The sequence below is a fragment of the Penicillium daleae genome (assembly GCF_028827525.1).
Source record: "Penicillium daleae strain IBT 16125 chromosome Unknown utg000009l_segment0_segment0, whole genome shotgun sequence".
Taxonomy (NCBI): Eukaryota; Fungi; Ascomycota; class Eurotiomycetes; order Eurotiales; family Aspergillaceae; genus Penicillium; species Penicillium daleae.
Genome location: NW_026623157.1, coordinates 2,896,706 through 2,915,702, shown reverse-complemented (window position 1 = coordinate 2,915,702; position 18,997 = coordinate 2,896,706). Strand labels below are relative to the sequence as shown.

The 18,997-nt window shown below is 51.3% G+C and overlaps 10 protein-coding genes across 10 annotated transcripts; 6 read left to right on the top strand and 4 right to left on the bottom strand.

Annotated features, from left to right (window-relative positions):
* Positions 1–1,187, top strand: N7458_012202 (uncharacterized protein; the record flags this gene model as incomplete). The annotated part of the gene is made up of 2 exons (XM_056915584.1): positions 1–86; positions 158–1,187. The coding sequence occupies 2 exons, from the start codon at positions 1–3 to the stop codon at positions 1,185–1,187; spliced, it is 1,116 nt and encodes a 371-aa protein (XP_056760338.1).
* Positions 1,188–1,345: 158 nt separating this feature from the next.
* N7458_012201 (DUF4112 domain-containing protein) lies at positions 1,346–2,301 on the bottom strand (the record flags this gene model as incomplete). The annotated part of the gene is made up of 3 exons (XM_056915583.1): positions 1,346–1,868; positions 1,940–2,154; positions 2,227–2,301. The coding sequence occupies 3 exons, from the start codon at positions 2,299–2,301 to the stop codon at positions 1,346–1,348; spliced, it is 813 nt and encodes a 270-aa protein (XP_056760337.1).
* Positions 2,302–2,951: 650 nt separating this feature from the next.
* On the top strand, positions 2,952–5,620 carry N7458_012200 (decapping enzyme complex catalytic subunit DCP2; the record flags this gene model as incomplete). The annotated part of the gene is made up of 2 exons (XM_056915582.1): positions 2,952–2,982; positions 3,051–5,620. 2 exons carry the CDS (start codon positions 2,952–2,954, stop codon positions 5,618–5,620), a joined length of 2,601 nt encoding a protein of 866 aa, XP_056760336.1.
* Positions 5,621–7,416: 1,796 nt separating this feature from the next.
* On the top strand, positions 7,417–8,567 carry N7458_012199 (uncharacterized protein; the record flags this gene model as incomplete). Its single annotated transcript, XM_056915581.1, has 2 exons — positions 7,417–8,078; positions 8,114–8,567. The coding sequence occupies 2 exons, from the start codon at positions 7,417–7,419 to the stop codon at positions 8,565–8,567; spliced, it is 1,116 nt and encodes a 371-aa protein (XP_056760335.1).
* Positions 8,568–9,080: 513 nt separating this feature from the next.
* Positions 9,081–10,382, top strand: N7458_012198 (YgfZ/GcvT domain-containing protein; the record flags this gene model as incomplete). Its single annotated transcript, XM_056915580.1, has 1 exon — positions 9,081–10,382. The coding sequence occupies one exon, from the start codon at positions 9,081–9,083 to the stop codon at positions 10,380–10,382; it is 1,302 nt and encodes a 433-aa protein (XP_056760334.1).
* Positions 10,383–10,580: 198 nt separating this feature from the next.
* Positions 10,581–11,870, bottom strand: N7458_012197 (putative cell cycle control protein (Cwf23); the record flags this gene model as incomplete). Its single annotated transcript, XM_056915579.1, has 1 exon — positions 10,581–11,870. The coding sequence occupies one exon, from the start codon at positions 11,868–11,870 to the stop codon at positions 10,581–10,583; it is 1,290 nt and encodes a 429-aa protein (XP_056760333.1).
* An 879-nt stretch (positions 11,871–12,749) lies between these two features.
* N7458_012196 (uncharacterized protein) lies at positions 12,750–14,356 on the top strand (the record flags this gene model as incomplete). The annotated part of the gene is made up of 3 exons (XM_056915578.1): positions 12,750–12,855; positions 12,914–13,264; positions 13,320–14,356. The coding sequence occupies 3 exons, from the start codon at positions 12,750–12,752 to the stop codon at positions 14,354–14,356; spliced, it is 1,494 nt and encodes a 497-aa protein (XP_056760332.1).
* Positions 14,357–14,517: 161 nt separating this feature from the next.
* On the bottom strand, positions 14,518–15,720 carry N7458_012195 (amidohydrolase family protein; the record flags this gene model as incomplete). The annotated part of the gene is made up of 1 exon (XM_056915577.1): positions 14,518–15,720. One exon carries the CDS (start codon positions 15,718–15,720, stop codon positions 14,518–14,520), a length of 1,203 nt encoding a protein of 400 aa, XP_056760331.1.
* Positions 15,721–16,394: 674 nt separating this feature from the next.
* Positions 16,395–16,727, bottom strand: N7458_012194 (uncharacterized protein; the record flags this gene model as incomplete). Its single annotated transcript, XM_056915576.1, has 1 exon — positions 16,395–16,727. The coding sequence occupies one exon, from the start codon at positions 16,725–16,727 to the stop codon at positions 16,395–16,397; it is 333 nt and encodes a 110-aa protein (XP_056760330.1).
* Positions 16,728–17,534: 807 nt separating this feature from the next.
* N7458_012193 (uncharacterized protein) lies at positions 17,535–18,773 on the top strand (the record flags this gene model as incomplete). Its single annotated transcript, XM_056915575.1, has 1 exon — positions 17,535–18,773. The coding sequence occupies one exon, from the start codon at positions 17,535–17,537 to the stop codon at positions 18,771–18,773; it is 1,239 nt and encodes a 412-aa protein (XP_056760329.1).
* Positions 18,774–18,997: the final 224 nt, after the last annotated feature.

Sequence of the window (18,997 nt, the reverse complement as noted above, 5' to 3'; positions counted from 1 at the left end):
ATGCCGGCTAAAGAGTTGGTCCGTCCTTGCATGGACTGCAAGGATGCAGAGGCTATCCTAGATACCCGAAAGAGGCATTATTGTGGGTATGTCACGCATTATCAACTTCTCTATCTTGTCCATCCAGTTCGTTGCAGAGTACTAAAGACTTCTCCAGGGAGTGTTTCAAAGCTTTCGCCTCCCACAAAGTGCTTATGCGGATGTCCAAATACAAACAAATGAAAAAGACAATTGGTCAAGCACCCAAGCTGCTGCTCCCACTGTCCCTGGGTGTCTCCTCGTCGGTCCTGTTGCATATCCTCAACGGCGATATTGAACGCCAACTCGCCAAGACCTTCGTCAATATTGGTTATGAACTCAATATGATCGTTGTCGATCCGTCGACCATTCTCACGCCAGATACCAAACACGATCAGGTTTATGAGGCCGTTACGAAGGCTTTCTCGAAGCTTACTTTCACACGACTGCCACTTCACAGTGTCTTCGAGTACGTCCCCGATATGAAGGAAATCATCCAAGAGTATGCTGGTCCAAGATATATCGATGACGAATCACGGTCGGATGAGTATCGTCTCACGGCGTTCCGAGCTGCTATCTCCACTGCAACCTCCAAGGCCGACCTCGACTCCGTGCTATTGACTAGACTTGTTGCTGGATATGCCAAGAGTCTGGGTTGCGAGACTGTGATCTGGGGCGACTCGGATACTCGACTTGCAGCGAAGACACTTGCCGGGGTTGCCAAGGGCCGAGGTGCCTCGTTAACGTGGTCAGTCTCCGACGGCATGACGCCTTGGGGTGTAGCCTTTGACTTCCCGCTCCGTGATCTGTCTAAGCCTGAGCTTGAACAGTTTAAGGGTGTCTGCAAGGAGCTGTCAGACATCGTTATCCCTGATGAGCCTGTTTCAGACAATGTCCTGACCAAGAACCTGTCTATTGATGAGCTCATGATGCGCTACGTTCGGACGCAGGGAGAAAAGTACCGTGGTGTCATGGCGAATGTGTCGAGAACTGCCAACAAACTTGAGTCTACCACCGGATCGGACGATGCTTTATGCCCGTTGTGCGGTGGACATGTTGGGAATGTCAAGGGTAATTCCGGAGTCACGGTCGCAAACCAATCCAGCGATAATTACAGCTCCAAGTTCTGCTACGGATGCATGAGGTCTCGTCCAGAAGCCACTTGCTAATTGAATTACTATGGACTTGCTAATTGAATTACTATGGGAGATGCGATATGTGAAACAAACCATCCAGAACCATCCTGCAGCAGTCATTGCCTGAGTCAGTCCTCAACCCAGTCCGAAAGGGTATCTCTTGTCGTCAATCTTGCTTTGGGGCATATCCATCATCTTCCTCGCTCCAGGTCATCCTCTCGCCGGCGCGACCCACCAAACCACCTGCTAGAGCCACGACTATCACGAGACTTCTTCGCGCGGGGAGGACTGGTTGGCTGGCTATCGGCATTGTCTGTCGGTTGGATTCCCGACATCGTATGCTCGCGATAGCCAGGCGGCGAATTCTCTACCACGCCGCTCTCCTGCTTGTCCCATTCCTCTGGAAGGCTGTGATCGACGATTCGTTCTGGTTGTCTGTTTTCAATGGCCGGAAGGTCTTGTCGTTTAGCCTGCTTCTTGATTGTCTTGGCGCCCTTTTCACGAAGGTGCTTTTCAAGAATGACGGCATTTCTTGTGTTGCACTTGTACACTGCATCCGCGATATCGCCAATGAAAGGAACGAGGCCGATGAAGAAGTCGATGATGACATTGATAAGCATCATCATGCGCAAACGCGATGGAAGTCCACCGTCGATCTCTTCGCATTTTCTCACGACCATCAAGGCAAGTGCGGCGTCTCCAGCATCTCCGATGCTATAGAAGGGCAATTCGTCAGTTCCGGGGTTTTATGAATTGTTGGGTGTAGATTAGATTTCGAGACTTACAAGGGAATGATACCAATCACGCTACCCCAGCCAAAGCGGACTCCGCACAGGTTGAACAGGGCATAGTCGAGCCGGTACGCTCTGCGCTTGACCTGGGTGAGGATTTTGGCATCTTTCTCCGATAGGCCAGGCGGGGTAGCTTTGCGACGCTTTTGAGTCTTCTTGCCGAACGCTTTTCCGAGACGTGACGCAGGGACTTGTTCGAAGTAAGGGTCCTAGAGAATCAGCCGTGGGGTTAGCTCAGTTGTCTCTTTAATCCGTACTAGCCCGTCAATCAACAAACATACCTCAGTTCCAAAGTGATTCCTTGTCGACTCGGCGAGAACCCTCTTGCCGACCAGAGACCAGAGAACACCAGACATTATTCACGTAGTGTTGGCCAAGTAGCTTCTGGAAGGGCAAGGCGTAGCTTGTAGGGGTGTCGAGGGCGAAGCTGAAAGATATACTGTCAAGGAGGATAAAAATAGAACGTTGGGATTCCCGGTTTCGACGAGGGCGTCAAAGGGTTGGAAAATACAAACGACAGAGGCTTTCAATGGAGCCAGCAACGCAAATAATGAGCGCACGGGGAAGACAAAACACAAAGTCAAGTGGGTGAGGTCGCGCTGTTGAATGGCACAACGTCATTCCCCAGCATTATTTATGTAGCGGGCGCCAAAAGCCTGGCACCTGCGCCGATCTCTGTGGCGCAGGTGAAATTTGCACTGCCACACTTTCCCTGACGCCACACTTGCCTTAGTCATCCGATCGTCACTTGGGCGGTTTCCGCCTACCTTGCGCCTGAGAGCTGCCCGCAACCTTCTGCCCCGATTGGCGTTTGTCTCCCTGTCTCTCTTTCGCAGTATCATACGACTTCGACCCTCGCTCTTTACCTCGCTATCTGCTCATCTGGGCTGCTGCACCCTTTTTGCAAGCTTCCCATTTTGTGTTGAAAGCCGTGTCGCTTCCCGCGGCCTGAGCAAGCGTCTGGTTTCGGTCATCCACATTGAAATGCGAAGCTTCGTCGCCCAACATGACCGAATCAAAGATGCAACTCGAAGATTGTGGGTGTTGATAGAGGATCTATTTGGGTGATATTCATCTCTAACCTGAAACTGATCAACCTCAATAGGGCTGGATGATTTATGTGTCCGGTTCATCATCAACCTGCCACACGAAGAGCTTGAATCCGTCGAACGAATCTGTTTCCAAGTGGAAGAGGCACAATGGTTTTACGAGGATTTCATTCGACCTCTCGATCCCGCGCTGCCCTCCCTTTCCCTCAAAGCCTTCAGCTTGCGCATCTTCCAGCACTGCCCTCTCATGTCACAATGGTCCCACTACCACCACATGGCCGCTTTCTCGGAGTTCTTGGCCTACAAGACCCGAGTTCCAGTTCGCGGCGCAATCCTCCTCAATGAAGAGATGGACTCCGTGGTTCTGGTCAAGGGCTGGAAGAAAGGCGCGAACTGGAGTTTCCCGCGAGGGAAGATCAATAAGGGCGAGCCTGACTTGGACTGTGCCATTCGTGAAGTCTACGAGGAAACTGGGTTTGATGTCCGTGCGGCTAATCTGGTGAAGGATGAAGACTCCGTGAAGTCTATCGAGGTCACCATGCGAGAGCAACACATGCGACTCTTTGTCTTCCCCGGTGTCCCCCGTGATTCGCATTTCGAGCCCCGTACGCGCAAGGAAATTAGCAAGATTGAATGGTACAAGTTGTCAGACTTGCCCACTCTTAAGAAGAATAAGCAACATGACGAAGGCATGGCGGTGGCCAATGCGAACAAGTTCTACATGGTTGCACCATTCTTGCACCCGCTGAAGAAGTGGATTGCTCAGCAGAAGAAATTGGCAGCCAAGGATCAGACAGGACTGAAACCTTCCTTGCAAACCGAAGGCTATACATCCGTGGATGAGAATGGATATCGGGGCGACTTTGCTGCTTACGGAGGCGGAGTTAGTGATCTACCAGAGGTCGACGCTGTGGTACCAGTGCCGGACGCCTCCTCTCACATTAAGCAGTTGCTCAAGATTGGTGAAGGTCACGCAGAGCCAATTCAAACGCAAGCTTCTTCTCCCGCTCAACCACCTGCTGTGGATCAGATGAAGTCAAACGCGCTTCTGGCTCTTCTCAGGACCGGATCACAGGGCCCAGTTTCCCAAGCTCAGAAAGAAGCTGCCGCTCTTCAACACTCTATCCCCTCAGGCGTACCTACTACCACTCAGCAACCTCACCTGGCGCCGAATTTCTTTCCTGGTTTCCCTCAGCAACAGCAGCACATGGCACCATCCAATTTCATGCAACAGACCTCTGCGCAACACCTACCTGGGCCGCAACCGGGCAGTACCCTGCCTCCTTTGCACGCTATCCAGCACCAGCAATTACCTGTCTCTGGACAGGCTGAGCTTGCAGGATCTTCAGCGGTGCCCCAATTCCCCCAAGTGCCGCAACCGGGCTATCAGAGCCATCACCCTCAATCTCCACCTTCCAATATTGCACTTCCGAGAAATGTTGTTGCTCCATTCCAAAGGACCGGTGACCCTCAATTCTCCAAGCCGGCCCAGCCCTCTCAGGTCCCCGGTGCCATTGTACCGCCAGCTAGTAAGCTGCCTCCACCCAAGCTTACTAGCCACTCGCTCGCGCTCCTCGGTTTCTTCAAGGACGGGAGCAAGACGCCTAAGACTCCTCATGCCGCCCCAGTACCCGTTTCTGCGCCTATCCCTGCGCCAGTACCTGCACCAGGTCTTAGTCAAGAACGCAAGACTTCTCTTCACCAGGACAGTCTCTTGAGCTTGTTCAAAGGCCCGAAGGGTTCGCTTGCCTCTCAGCCTGCGGAATTGTTGGGTCAGCCTGTCCGTGCAGCGCCGCCCGCGGAGAGACAAATCCTTCAACGCCCGCCATCACAGGCGGAACCCAGTCAGCAACGTGGTCCTGTCGGATCAAAGTCTCATATGACTGTGTCACATACCTCAGCCACTGTATCTGGTCCTTTCAATATCCCTCAGTTTGAGCAGAGTCCAAAGTCGGCGACTAGGCGGACGGCCAATGGTCTAAGTCGCAGAAGCAATTCCAATCGTCGGGAACAATCACAGGCGCAGCCACTGTCCTCGCCGATCACGATTCTCCCTCGGCCGCAAAGTGCAAAGCGAGATGTTCCTCTCTCCGGGCTCCCTGTCTCTACAATTCAGGCACCACCTCAGCACCAGATTACTCAACCTGCAGCACCTGAGCCAGTGAAACCCTTCCAGCCACAGATTCTGCGTCGGTCTGAAAAGACTGGTTATGAAAACTTGTTGATGGGTGCCCCCAAAACGGATAGCGTCGATCGCAAGCCAAACCTTCCTGGTTTACAGGCCAAACCCGAGCAGCTGGCCCCGAACTTTGATCGCCGGCCAAGCCAGACCCATGCCCAGAAGGAAGCACTTCTCTCGCTCTTTGGTAAACCCCAGATGTCCCCTTCCATGACTTCGGCCGTCCAGCTTGACTCCCGAGCTGTCAACCAGCAGCCGCCCAGTGTCTCTGGTCTAGTCAGCCCCCTCTCGTCGCTGCAATTTGCGAGCAGCGGCGAATCGGTTTCTCGTCATGGAACACCTTCCGATGGTGAACTTCATCCGTCTTCTGTCAACCGAGTTTCGTCGCCAAGCAACAAGGCATTTTTGCTTGGTTATCTGCAGGGAGTAGCCAAGAGCGGCAATTGAACAGATGACTTTCATGAGTGTCAGCCATAATGTCGGCTGATAAGAATTGTTTCATAGGCACATCGTAACTTCAAGATAGTCAAGCATTAATTCCCGGCGTTAATTTACCCTGTGTCCATTTTATTTGTAACCTTCACAATTATTGATCCACGAATTTAAATATAAGCACTCCTGTGGTGATACCTAGGTGTACTGTAGACCCAGACGTAGTCATTGGTCAATATATATGTCAGTGCTAACCAAGTCCCAGGATCAACCTGAGCCCTTGCTAGTCTGATGCGCGTGCTATGTAGGATGATAGGAATGATCAATGTCTGAAAATTTTACAGTGAGGAGTTTTTCGTGGATTGATGCGGTGTCGGCTCGGAGTGATGATGAAACCGAATAATATATGGCGCTCCAGAGACCAAAAATTTCAACGAAAGAGAGAGCGCAGAGCCAAAAACGACAGCTGGCGGATTTGAACCGCCGCCTCCGAAGAGACTTGATTTCAGACCAATTTTTGCTTGGTTCTAGTCAAGCGCCTTAGACCACTCGGCCAAACTGTCCTATGATTGGATGTTAGGTTTTGGCAAAAAAGCGCACTATAAGTGGGCGTTCCCGTGGGTCGGATAAAAAAGGAAATAAACCGAAAATAGAAAAAAAAACCGACGGCTGGCGGATTCGAACCGCCGCCTCCGAAGAGACTTGATTACTAATCGTTCTAGTCAAGCGCCTTAGACCACTCGGCCAAACCGTCCATGAATGCAAAGCGTGTCTTTTTTGATATATAGCCCAGACACTAACCACTAGCATAACCCCAACAAACCCGTACCGCACTAGTATCCTTTCCTACCATTCATACATCGCCATCTCTATGCAGTCACTCTTTTAGAGAAAGCCACTACCTTATGATCATATTACTATACCCTCTACTTTTGGAACCTTTTCTCTTACTATGATGCCAAGACGTTTCTGCCGCCGATATAGACCCACGAGATTAGGCTCAGCTTGTCGTCTTTGGCCGCCTTTGGTCTTTGGAGGTTGTGCGGTGTCTCACTTATGGTGGTCGATAAAGCACTGCCTATCTCCCAGCCCTTTTGGGAGATAGCTAGTTAGATTCAATCAACTTTCTCTCGCAGCTTGCTCAACAAAATCCAGCTCAAACACTATCTCGACACGGATACTTCCGTGGAGATGGAGATACATACTAATTAGCTATGCCCTCTGCCAAGGCCCTCCCGTATGTAATTCCAGAATCTCATCTCGACCATAAATTTTGCTCATTCCCCCAAGATATGCTGGGTATCAAGTGTCTTCGAGGTAACAGGGTCACAATCTGTCGCCTTCCACTTCAGGTGATATTCCGGTGCAGAGTACGTTCAGCACAAGAAAAAGCACAAGACCAGAAGCTCTCCGTTCTCTACCTCTAAGAAGACAAAGCTAAGTCTGATGGACGAAGATGATGATGACGATGACGATGATGCTCTGATGTGTGTGTGTCCCCGCCCAGTTCTTCAATAGTATACTTCATTTCAGTATTTGTGCTTGCGTGGGTCTTCTAATTCACACCGGCAACCATTAATATGTCTACTTTATGTAATTGAATTGATCTGTATTGATCTGCCTGCTACAGTAGCTTCCGGCCTTTAACTAGTTACAGTACAGTAGTTAGTTAATTTAGCTTCCAATCAGTAGGAGGCTTAGTCATGATCTTAGTTAGACCTGTAACTACTTTGGTGGTTTTGTTATAAAAGATGAGTAATTTCACACCCCCTCTTCCACCTCTGCCACCCCCCACCCCCATCTTTACTAAGATGGCTGCCAACCATCCACCCGATGCGCCCGACTCAACTACTCCAGTCTACAATAAACACGTGATAGATCGGATCCTCGATGTCATTCGCTCTCATCCACTTTACGATCAGAATGTGATAGAACAAATCCTCGATATCGCAGCAGATTGCGAACCTTCGCCCCCAGCGCCGACACCGCGCTTCTATTATTCCCGGGAATCTGGTCTAGAGCACGTGAAGCAGTTCGCTGCCCGACATGGGTATACCCTCAATACCAGGCGCTCAGATGAATCGAAAGTCGACCTAGTCTGCTCTCGTTGGCCTGACCCCAAGGCAAAAGGAGTGGGTAATGACGCGGCGCCTACACGGGGTCGGGTGTCCAGCGGGTGCAGCTGCTCGTTTCGAATTCAGCTAAGAAGGCGTACTGCACCGCAGAAACGTGGGCTGGCGGCTTCTCCAGAGAATTCACCACTGCCGATATGGCAGCTACGAATTCAAAATGGCGCCCATAATCATGGGCCGAAACGAAGACGCGTTGACAATGCCGCGCACCTTCCTGTTTCCGCTGAGATGACTGGCAACGATTTGGCCGGTCTCGCTCTCCCACTGAGTGATGATATCGTGCTAGACCAAGTCTTCAGCCTCGAACAAGATCGGGAGCTGTCACCCCCAGAACCGCCCTTGTTCGCACCACCCCCCGATACCCCGGAAGAAAAAGAGCCCACCCCCCAGCATTCCCTCCAGGGCCACCACCAGCGCCTCCACCACGCTTCTATGATTCACGAGAGGTTGGCCAGCAGGATATCGCCGAATTCGCCACCAGTCATGGGTATTCCTTGACTATCAAGCGCTCAGATCAATCCAAAGTTGACATGGTCTGCTCTCGCTGGCCCAATCCCACGAATCCCCGAGAACGGAAGACAAACGCAACCGGCTGCCCGTTTCGACTGCAATTCAGACGGCGTACTGGAGCGCCGCAGAAACCTGGATATATAATATTTTCGGATCCCGCACCACAAACGGGATGGGAGCTGCGAATTCTGAACGGAGAGCACAATCATGAAGCAACATTTGAGTCTCCGAAAAAGAAAAAAAGAAAGAGGAAATCAAGTGACCCATCGGGATCTCCTGGCAATGAGGTTCCTGAGGTGCTTGAGGTTCCTGAGGATTGAGCAAATCATAGAATTTTACGAGTCATTTTGTCTGTAACACTTTCAAAGCAATTTTGACATTGTTGTAAACGTGTAGTAAACATTGTTCTAAATAAGTGTAGATTGATTGAAGCTGCTATTGAGAACCTGCCAGATCGGTCTATCCGCCCTCAGCCAGATATTGAGCGATGATCAACTCATATAATACTCTTCTCCCAGCTGATGATGCACATACTACTCAGATAGGAACCTGAATCGGCTGAAAACCAGTAGAGAGATCGTTGGAAACCGCAAGGATCCAGATCCTGGTAAAACAAAATATGGTAGACAGGTACCGAAGGTATCCATTTCTAAAAATAATTCTCACTCATAAAGCATTGTAGGAGTGTTGTTGTCTCTGACAGCAACAATTATGCTTGTGATGCCAGATTCTGCCACTCTCCGCCGCCCAACGTCATTGCCCGCTCCGCGCTCCGTCGGCATTTTGCCGGGAGCCCGCTGCTTCACATTAGTCACCTCAATCCCATCTTGACAATGATGCGGCCTCGTGCCTCGAGCTGTGGCCGCTGCCTGGCACACAAGAGGCTCTTCTCAACGACACATCACCAGGCTGAGCAATTTCAAAATGCCCCCTCCCCGCCAGATGTCGGCTACACTCGGCTCACAAACCGCGGCCTCATATCCATTACCGGAGTTGATAGCTCAACTTTCCTTCAAGGCCTGATCACCCAGAACATGCTGGTTGCCAATGACCCGAATAAGAGTATCCGTCGCACGGGTACATATGCAGCTTTCCTCAATTCCCAGGGCCGTGTCTTGAACGATACGTTTATTTACCCGGTCCCGAACGCAGACGGTAGTGACATTGAAAGAGAATGGCTGGTTGAAGTGGATAAGAATGAACTTCCGACGTTGATGAAGCACTTGAAAAAACACAAATTGCGCGCGAAGCTGAAGCTACGTGCCCTTGAGGATGGTGAGCGGACTGTCTGGTCGTCGTGGAAGAACCACTCAGAGCCACGGTGGGCAGTTTACAACCTCGAGTCCGAGACGGCGTCACCATTCTCTTCGTCTTCGAATGTCGTGGGGTGTATCGATGCCCGGGCTCCGGGTTTCGGGACCCGTCTCGTAACTCCAGGATCAGAAGACTTGCGCACCCATCTGCCCGACGAGTCGCAGGTTGCTGGATCCGAGGTGGGACTGGGCTCATACACCGTGCGCCGGATCCTGCATGGTGTTGCCGAGGGCCAGAAAGAGATTATCCGCGAGTCAGCGCTGCCACTCGAATGCAATATGGATATGGGACGGGCCATTGATTTCCGCAAGGGCTGCTATGTCGGCCAAGAATTGACCATTCGTACACACCACACGGGCGTGGTGCGGAAGCGCATTCTCCCCGTTCAGCTTTACACTGGGGATCTGTCTTCAGCAGAGTCCCCTGTGTATGACCCCTCGGTGGAGCTTTCTCTGCCGCCTCATGGATCGAACATCAACAAGGCTGGTGGCCGCCGGGGCCGCAGCGCTGGAAAGTTCTTGGATGGCGTGGGCAACATCGGGCTTGCATTGTGTCGTCTGGAAATGATGACCGATATCGCGTTGACCAGTGAGGGAACACAATATACTCCTGGAAACGAGTTCAAGGCCTCGTGGACCTTAGATTCGGAGCAGCCGGCCGAAGTCAAGGTGCAGGCTTTTATTCCGCCTTGGACAAGAGAGTTCATTCTCGCTGGTGGTGCACGAAAGCCACCCACACGAAAAGTTGATATGGAAGGCGAACGGGCGCGAGTCCTCGTTGAACAGCTTGAAGAGGAAGAAGCACAGCGACGGACCGAATAGGTTGACGTCGGCATTTAATATAACAGATGTATGATAAGACATAAGCTCATGTAAATAATCAATGTATCTCTATTCATGCAAAACAAGGCCTTTGATAGACCGGGGTATCTCATGGGCCAACTAGCATAGTCCCTAATTTAAACATGCAACAAGAAAAAAAAACAGAAAATAATGCCGCAATGCAAATGCTAAAGTTCCTCACGCTCCATTGGCCTTTGCCCTTGCCGCTGCAGCTTCTGCAGCATCGGCGGCCTCGTCTTCTCGGGCAAGCTGTTCTTCGAGAGCTTTGCGCTCCTTTTCACGCTGTGCGTTCTTAAGCCGCATCATAGTAATCTCTTGAAGACTGGGCGTTGACGTCTTTGCTGGAGGATTGAAAGACGATGCATTTGGAGGATTTCCGGCAGCAGAGGGAAACGAACCAAACGAAGGCGCCTTTCCAGAAGGTTGCGATCCAGACTTCACTCCTGGGAAATTGAATGACGTTTTGAAGGACGGCTTTGAAGTCGTATTGTCAGAGGGCCTGGATGCTGATGTCTGGGAGTCTGCCAATGGTGTTGGCTCCTCAGAATGACCGTTCGTGCTGAAACCAAGATCCGGTGCTTTGCCTGATGCATATGCAACCGAATCCACCAAAGCCCAGTCACCTTCTGCACTTCGGATCTTCTTCTCACTGTCCAACACAACCGCCTGCGTACTGACAATCGACTTGAAGACCACGACGCCAGTGCCATAGGTAACCTTCCCTTTCTTTCCCTCCACGCGCGCACGTTTATCCTTCAGCATGAACGTGCCCTCAATCTCTCCAAACGGCGCACACAGAGCCTTCAACCAGTCTGTATCCCAATCCGCTCCACGGCCCTCCCGCACCCAGCGCACCTTGACCGAGCGCTCCAGCTCAGAGACATTCGTGCCGCCCTCCTGAGATCGGTCAACACGCTGGCTACTGCGGTCCGCTGCTTTGCGAGCCTCCTCCTCTTCCTCTTGCATCTTCCTTTGTTCTTCCTCCAATTCCCGCTTCAGCTTGTCCGTCGCCTCACGGCGGCGGCGACGCCCATCCTCGGCAATCCGCTCAATTTCCCGCTGCAGCTTCGCCTCGGCATCATCTTCGCCACCTGGAATCCACGGCCGTTTGACGCCTTGTTGAGCCGCAGCACCAGCACGCTCCCGCGCTTCGAGATCCTCGCGCATCTTCCGCTTTGCGGCGCCCATCTGGTCCCGCTCGCGCTGCTTGCGCATACGCGCCTCGCGCGCATTGTCATAGAGCTGCCGGATCGCTGGATCAGAGAGCACATCGTTGGCGATCTGAAGGAGGTGGAACTTGTCGATGTCGGCGGCAGTGGGATTGGCGATCTTGTCGGGGTGGTATTTCAGCGCGGTGCGACGGTAGGCGCGCCGAATCTCGGACTCGTTGGCTGCGGGGGAGAGATCTAGCAGCGCATAGAAATCTTGATTGGAGGCGGCATGCGCCTTGAGGTCGTCTGCTGGCATCTTGACGACTCTGTGTGATTGTGGAAGGCGGAGGGAGGCTCGTGGTGGAAGTTTGCGGTGGACGCCACTTTATCATAACCGTTTTTTGCAGGAAGTAACTTCACCGCTTCCATTACCGCCTTTATACTATTTACCTGGGCTGCACACCTTCTCTGTAGTTCGGAAGCCTACTTCACCTTGATTTATATAATCGCGAAGGGGCTTGGCCATTCATTTTCGTGATCCCTGCCGCCTGTGCCCTTGAGTATAGGTATATCCTCTCGAGCTCGATTCACCACTTCATCTTCGTGAATATACAGATTCGATGTTTTTGATATGGCTGTGTTCAATGTCAGGTGTTTATCGTGACGTATTCTGCCGACCTCATGTCAAGAAAGCCGTTGACCCTGTTCGAAACTTTCTGTGGCTGGGAAAGCAAGGCTGCAGCACAAAACTATATTGAACAGTATCCCAAAAAATTGACTACGCAAACCGTAGTCTGTTTAAACGAATGAGCGGTGCTCGGGCGATAGGTTCTACAACCATCTACGAAAGTTCACCATGATAACAGGGGAAAGATGACAAGTTTAAGAGGGCTGGTTCTGAGCTACGAATGACTGTAGTAGTGCTCTTTTGTGAATAGAGAGTAACGTGTGGATAACGCATAAAAGTTATAGTAAGGGTACGCACACAAGGACCTTTCAATCAGTACTTTCCAAAGAGAGAGATGAGGCTTGACTTTAGATAATCGAACGAGATCATATCAGAGCTTATCAGTCTCAAGTCTGCCTGACCCCACGTGCCTACTTACCCAAAGCAGGTCTTTCTCTCTCTTTCTCCCTCGTCATCTCATCCCATCTCTCCACTGCCCTACCCCATACTTCCACGCTTCCATCCGAAATGCCAACCCTCACAGAGAAGGCTCGGGTTGCTGAGCCCCCCAAAGCTGCACTGGCTCTTGCTCTGGCGATCGTGAAGCATAAGCCAGTAGGCACGACGGTCAAGGGTAAGTGACCTCACAGAGATATCTACCAAGAACTCCAACGTCTCACATACCATGCCAGATTACATCTATGAAATCCGGAAATCTATCAGAGAGGTGGATGACAGCAAGCCTCTTCTGACAAACTACTTCTTTGACAGTGTCCACCACTGGCAGAATGCCTACCAGAAGTCCGAGGCCGAACAGATCAAGCTGCACAACATCATCTTTGAGTTGAAGCAGAAGAATGAGTCCCTCCTCGCCACAATCGAGGCGAATACTCCCCCACCAAAGCGGAAAGCTTTCGGTGAGGTTCAGAATGAGCCTGAAGCAGGCAGGAAGCGGGCGAAGACCAGCGGTCGCCGAACCCAGTCACAGATTGATGCTGCAAATCAAGAGCAGGATGAAACTCGTGACCAGGTAACCGAAAAGGGTACGAGCCAACATTGAATAACCTTCTTGGGCAGAGAGTGACTGACATATCGTAGGCATCTCTTTCTTGAGACATATCTGGATGCTTCAGCGAACCCTGCAGGCAAAGCGTCGCAGGGCCAAGGTACTCGCCATGGATGCAGTCAATCTGTGCAAAGAGGCCGAGAGGGGCCTTTTGGACGCGGTCCGTTTGGAAATCAAACCGGCTCCACGAAAGAGCCTTCGAGCCCAGAAAATCAAGGAGCCCGATTTCCTCGCCGTCGTGAATGCGGTTGAGCTTGCTTTCCAACTGGTCCACCAAGCCCTCCGCAAGATCCCCGAAGGGGCGGACAATCGTCAATCCCAACCCCGGGTCATCTACTACATGGTGTGTCTCTTCCAGTCCATCATGACTGGTCTCACCCAATATTGCACCGCGGTGTCACAAGGAAATGATACAGGAACAGAGAGCACAGGCACCACCGGAGCCAGGCAGCCGCCGAAGAAAATAGGCGGCGCGGCCAGAGGTTCGATGAGTGGCAAGCCTGCCAGCGCACAGGTGCTAGTTGAGTTACTCTGCAAAATGGCCCTCTCACTGGACACGAATCAGACCTGTGACCAGAAAGTGATGGAAGGATTCATGCATGTGATTCTTGACCGGCTGGGAAAGATGCTCGCTCTCTTCACCTTCGATGGCATGCAGCTACCGACCAATCTTACCCTCAATCTCCGACCCCCAGAAGGTCTCGCGGCAATGAGAGTGGATGGTATTTCGCGACAGACCGGTCAACTGGAGGCAAAGCAACTCGTTTTCTTCCTCGAGAAAGTGTTGAAGAACGAATCTCTTTTCCCTCCTGCGAGCACAACTCCTGGTGGCCAAGCTCCTTTCAATCTCAAGCTCCAGGAGGCGATGAAGAAGACCTTGCTTCAGGCCATATTCGGCAAGGAGGATCCTCTGTTCCTTGGGGGCTTGGAGAGGCCTACGACTCCGGCTCCCACTGATTATCTCGGACCTCCGAATCAACGGCTGGAATTTACCGAATGGTTTGCAGGGGAGCTGTGGCGCCTGGTTGGCTGGGATATACTAGAGCCCACCAGCACCTCTCGTCCATGATAATGTTAGGGACTACGGCAGATCATCGTGTTTGCCAGAAAATGCTCGAGCTGTGTGTACTTTCTTCGCAAGAGGTTGTGTTCCTCATTCTGTTCTTATTGAGACATGATATCATGTATCATTGGCGAGCAGAAGTTATCCTAGCCGCTGAGAAATACCATTTATTTCAGGTTGAGAATACGAACAGCATTACCTCCCAACACTGCTGCCACGGCGTCTTCATTTTCACCGAATGAGGCACTAATGGCCTTGTAATTGGTAGTCACACTGGTCCATTTATCATCTTCCTCGTTGAGAGGTGGGAAGAATGGATGATCAGTACCTTGGAAGATATCAGCATCAAAAAATGTCACCAGAGTAGGGCACCAGCTCAGTATCTTACCAAACAGCAGACGATCCGTACTGCCCCCTCCGGCCTCCACAGCTGCCTTCAATCCCGCAGTTCCATAAGCCACAGCATCTAGATATATATTGGTCTTCAAAACATCCCAAATACCCCGTTGCGGGCCCGGAACACTACCCCCATTCACCTTAAAAGTCCGCTCATGCGCGATACAACTCTCAATCCTGCCCGCTAGGAACGGAAGCGTACCACCCGAATGCGCCAACAAGATTCTCAGCTTGGGGAACTGATCAAACACCCCACTCAGATACATGCGCGTAATCGCAATGGTAGTCTCCAGTGGGAACCCCAGCGCCAGCGGGAGCACGTGTCCATAGCGACGAACGATCTCAGGCCCTCCGAACGCCTCGTCCGGCAGGCCATAATGCGGATGCAAGAATAGCATGAGTTGGGTATCTTGGAGTGCTCCCCATACTGGTTCTAACTCGGGATCATCTAGACCATTGCCTCGCCCGGTCGTACCCATAATCACGCCGCGGATATGAGGGAGGGCGCTGATTCGATGCACTTCCTCCGCCACGGCTACTTGTTGCGGTGCACCCAGTGGTAAGGTGCCGAAGGCAAAGAGGCGAGGGGGTTTATCTGGCAGGGCAGTCGCATTATTGACCTGTGCACAAGTAGATTCGAGGTCATTATTGATCTTTTGGGCCCATTCAGAGGCTTGTTCTTCGCCGATGAAATCTAGCCATGGGTTGGCGAGGGAAATGACGCTACAATCGATTCCGTGTTTGTCCATGAAGCCGAGTTTGACTTGGATGTCGGAGTATGACGAGTCGACTGGTCGACCACGCTGATCGAGGGGGATATTTGAGTCATCGTCTGAAGAGAGGATGATTAGACGGGGTGGTCCGCCGTCGGACGGGTCGTGGATATATGGCACCTTGCGGCGGGCGCGGAGCATATCGATGTATGCGGGTGGATAGACATGGGTATGGATGTCCACGATTAGAGGGTTGGACATTTTGACAGTATTTGCGGAATTGAGATGAGATCAAAAAATGACGAAGAAAGCAGAAGAGAAATGAAGAAGGGAAAATGAGGGGTACGAGACAAGCAGCTGCAGCGTTTGTTGTTTGACTTGGGGAGATAAGACCTGCAGATGCGGGGATTGCCCAAGTCCCAATCGTCTCGATGTTACCTCGCGAGCAATCTAAGCTTATCTTTACGTTGATAGTCTTTCGATAATGAATTTCTATTCTTGCTCAACTAGTTCAATCGGTTCATGGTCCAATCATACAAAGCCTATCTGGAGCACAATACTCTTTGTTCATTGTCAGTTTACTTGAATTCAAGTTGGAGAGCGCTTGTGCTAGAGGGAGTTGGAGATTTGGCTACAATGCAGAAATGGCGGGAACAGTTTAACTTACTGACGGATCAGACGCTCTCTACCCTAGGTTCCTGATTTTCCAGTTTGCAATCTAGTACACAGTGATATTGAGCTAGTGTTCCATATACTGACGTCGTACATTATTAAATCGAATCGTCATCTGTATCAAAGCCCCTCGTTCGTCATCTCATTGCTTATAGATGGAAATTGGTTTCCAACCGACCAGACCTATAGCGACAGATATCAACACATCGCCCAGCATGAACGATTTTCAAAATTATACTGACCATTTGACATAAAGTCTCTACTTAAGAGATCTCCTGGCTTCCAATAGTGCTACCAGCCAAAGTAACAGGCTGCTTGTTGGTGAAGTTGGGGATATCGCCGAAGACGCTGGACGCCGACTCTCCAGCGATAGCGGCCGTGGCACTCTCCTCGCTCTCCCACACCAGAGTGGCAGCAATCAGGTACTTTGGAGAAGTACCAGCAAGATCGCGCTCGTACTTGGTGACACTCCAGCTTTTCAGGCCAGCAGGTCCCCAGTGCTTGGCCACCAGAGGCATATGGGTCTGCAGGTAGTAGTCGGTGTCGAACGTGGTGTCCGGCTCATTCGGGTAAAGGACGACAGCGGTGAAAGTCATTCTGACGGATTGGTAAGGGATGAGTTTCGTATAGATGGAAATAAGAATATTCAGAGTGCAATGGAGGGGTTTTAAGGAGGGATGAGGGGCAGCTTAGTTTATTGTACTGGATCGTCGGCTTAATAATGTCGCCGAGTGGATCTGGAGCTGTCCGAGGTCCGCTGGAGACACGTTGAGATGTCCCCCCATACATGTGGCCACTCTCCGTTGGGACGGAGAGTCAGGGAACCTCGGCGTACTCTCGGCCATTTCCTCCTTAGAGATATGGAGAAAAATCAGAACACATACCTGGTCAGGTACGCGAGTCAGAATGGATTCCATATACACTGTAAAAAAGTATAGTACACTATGCGGTGTATTTCTCTGTCATGGTGATGGGTTGGTCGGTACTTCCAAGATCAGTATAACCGTTGCATTCGGCATTTTGGTACAGACTACTCCGTACAGTACATAGAGAATCCATACACATACATTGATAGGCTAGCATCCCGGGAACTTGCCCCTCATTTCAGGGGCAAAAACAACCGATTAGTTAACAGCCCCGGCGCCTGCGTCCTGAAGCTTGAGACATCCAACCAATGCCATGCCAGCAAGCCGGCCAGAGTATATTGCCGCCCACCAAAGACCCACGCAAAACCGGCGAGAAACAGACAGCGATGTCCAGGCGATAATAGGGCCGTTCGAGGGTCCGAAGCGCCCAAGATCGGCAGGGTAAGACTGCCCCAGACTTTGGTTCCAGGGCCTAGGGTCCTGAAATACACTCCGCGTGCCTCCAAGAATGCTTCTACCTGGCGCTCCCACCCCCTGATGGCGACCGGCGTGGACCGGCCAAGACGGCGACATTTTGGCCTGCTACCATGGAGTACAATAGTTCTCCTCGTAGCGATCGTCTTTGGCTTCTTCTTCAATGATCGTCTTTCTTTATTTTTGAGTTCTAATCGATCGGCGCAACCAAAAGACAGTTCAATCTGGTGGTGGAGATGTTCGCAAATCCACCACCCCTTCATGGAGGGCTGTGAACATATCTGGCTGGATCATCGAGACCGAAAGCTCTATGGTGCCTGTACCAATGCTACGTTTCCAAAAGATTGGAACCCTGGCGGCGCTGCTACGACTACGTGGGCAAGATCTCGTCGAGATCATATTGCGGTTTTGGAATTGGATCCCGCCGGTCGGGAGAATGAGTACAGGATTCAACGACTCGACATTCCAGACAACCTTCAAAAGGAGTTGAATTTACATGGCTTCGATGCGCGCCGTGTCGGTAACAGACTTCGATTCTGGTTGACGAACCATACGCCAGTCCTGGATTCGACAACAGGCAAAGCGCTGGATGTTCCAACGGAATCAAGTATCGAGGTTTTTGACCTGGACCCGAAATCGGGCAAACTTGTCCACGTTAAGTGTATTTCCAGTGAGGCCCTGGATTCTCCCAACAACCTGGCAGTTGACCAAGATGGAAAGGGATTCTTGGTGATCAATGGCGGTCGCACTAAGCTAGGACCTTTTCGTGGTGGTCCCTTTCAATTTGGCAGCTCGAGTATTTCCTACTGTCGAACCGACACGGGACTGTGCCGAACGGTTGCCAGCCAAGGCTTCGATCTCGCCAATAGCATTGCCATGGGCCACGACGGCTTGGCCTATATTTCAATGTCGTCAACTGGGACGCTGGCTGTCTACAAAATGGCTGAAAATGAACTGACTCAAATCGATGCCCTTTCGCTGGGCTCAGCACTTGATCATCTTTCTGTGGATGCCCAAGGGAACATTCTCATCACTGCATTTACGGATCCTGTCGAATTGCAAGAAGCATCGACGAACCCACGAGCCTCTGTGACTGCGGGTACGGTCTTGATGGTCCAAAAGAAGAACGGCCGGTCGAAAAAGTCGGACGAGGAGCAGTATATACTTCAGCCGATGCTCGAGGACGAAGCTGCGAAGCTCATGTCAACGACAAGCACAGCCGTACACGATGTTCAGTCCGATCGCATATTCCTTGCTGGAGTTTTCTCTCCGGGCATTAGTATATGTGAGAAGCGATCTTGAAGTTGCTCGGTCGGCATTTGTATTTTATAAGGTGCTGGGGGTGTCATTGTATGAGGCTGTTTGTTCAGACGCCGTATGGCAAGGGGACATTTTGTGTAATTAGCCCGTCTTAACCTCTTTTTTAGCCTATCACATACACCAGGCTGGAACATGTTCTACGGAATGAAAAGGTATAAATTAGCCTATCAACTTAGGTTCACGAGGCGACACGCGCCGCGGCCTGA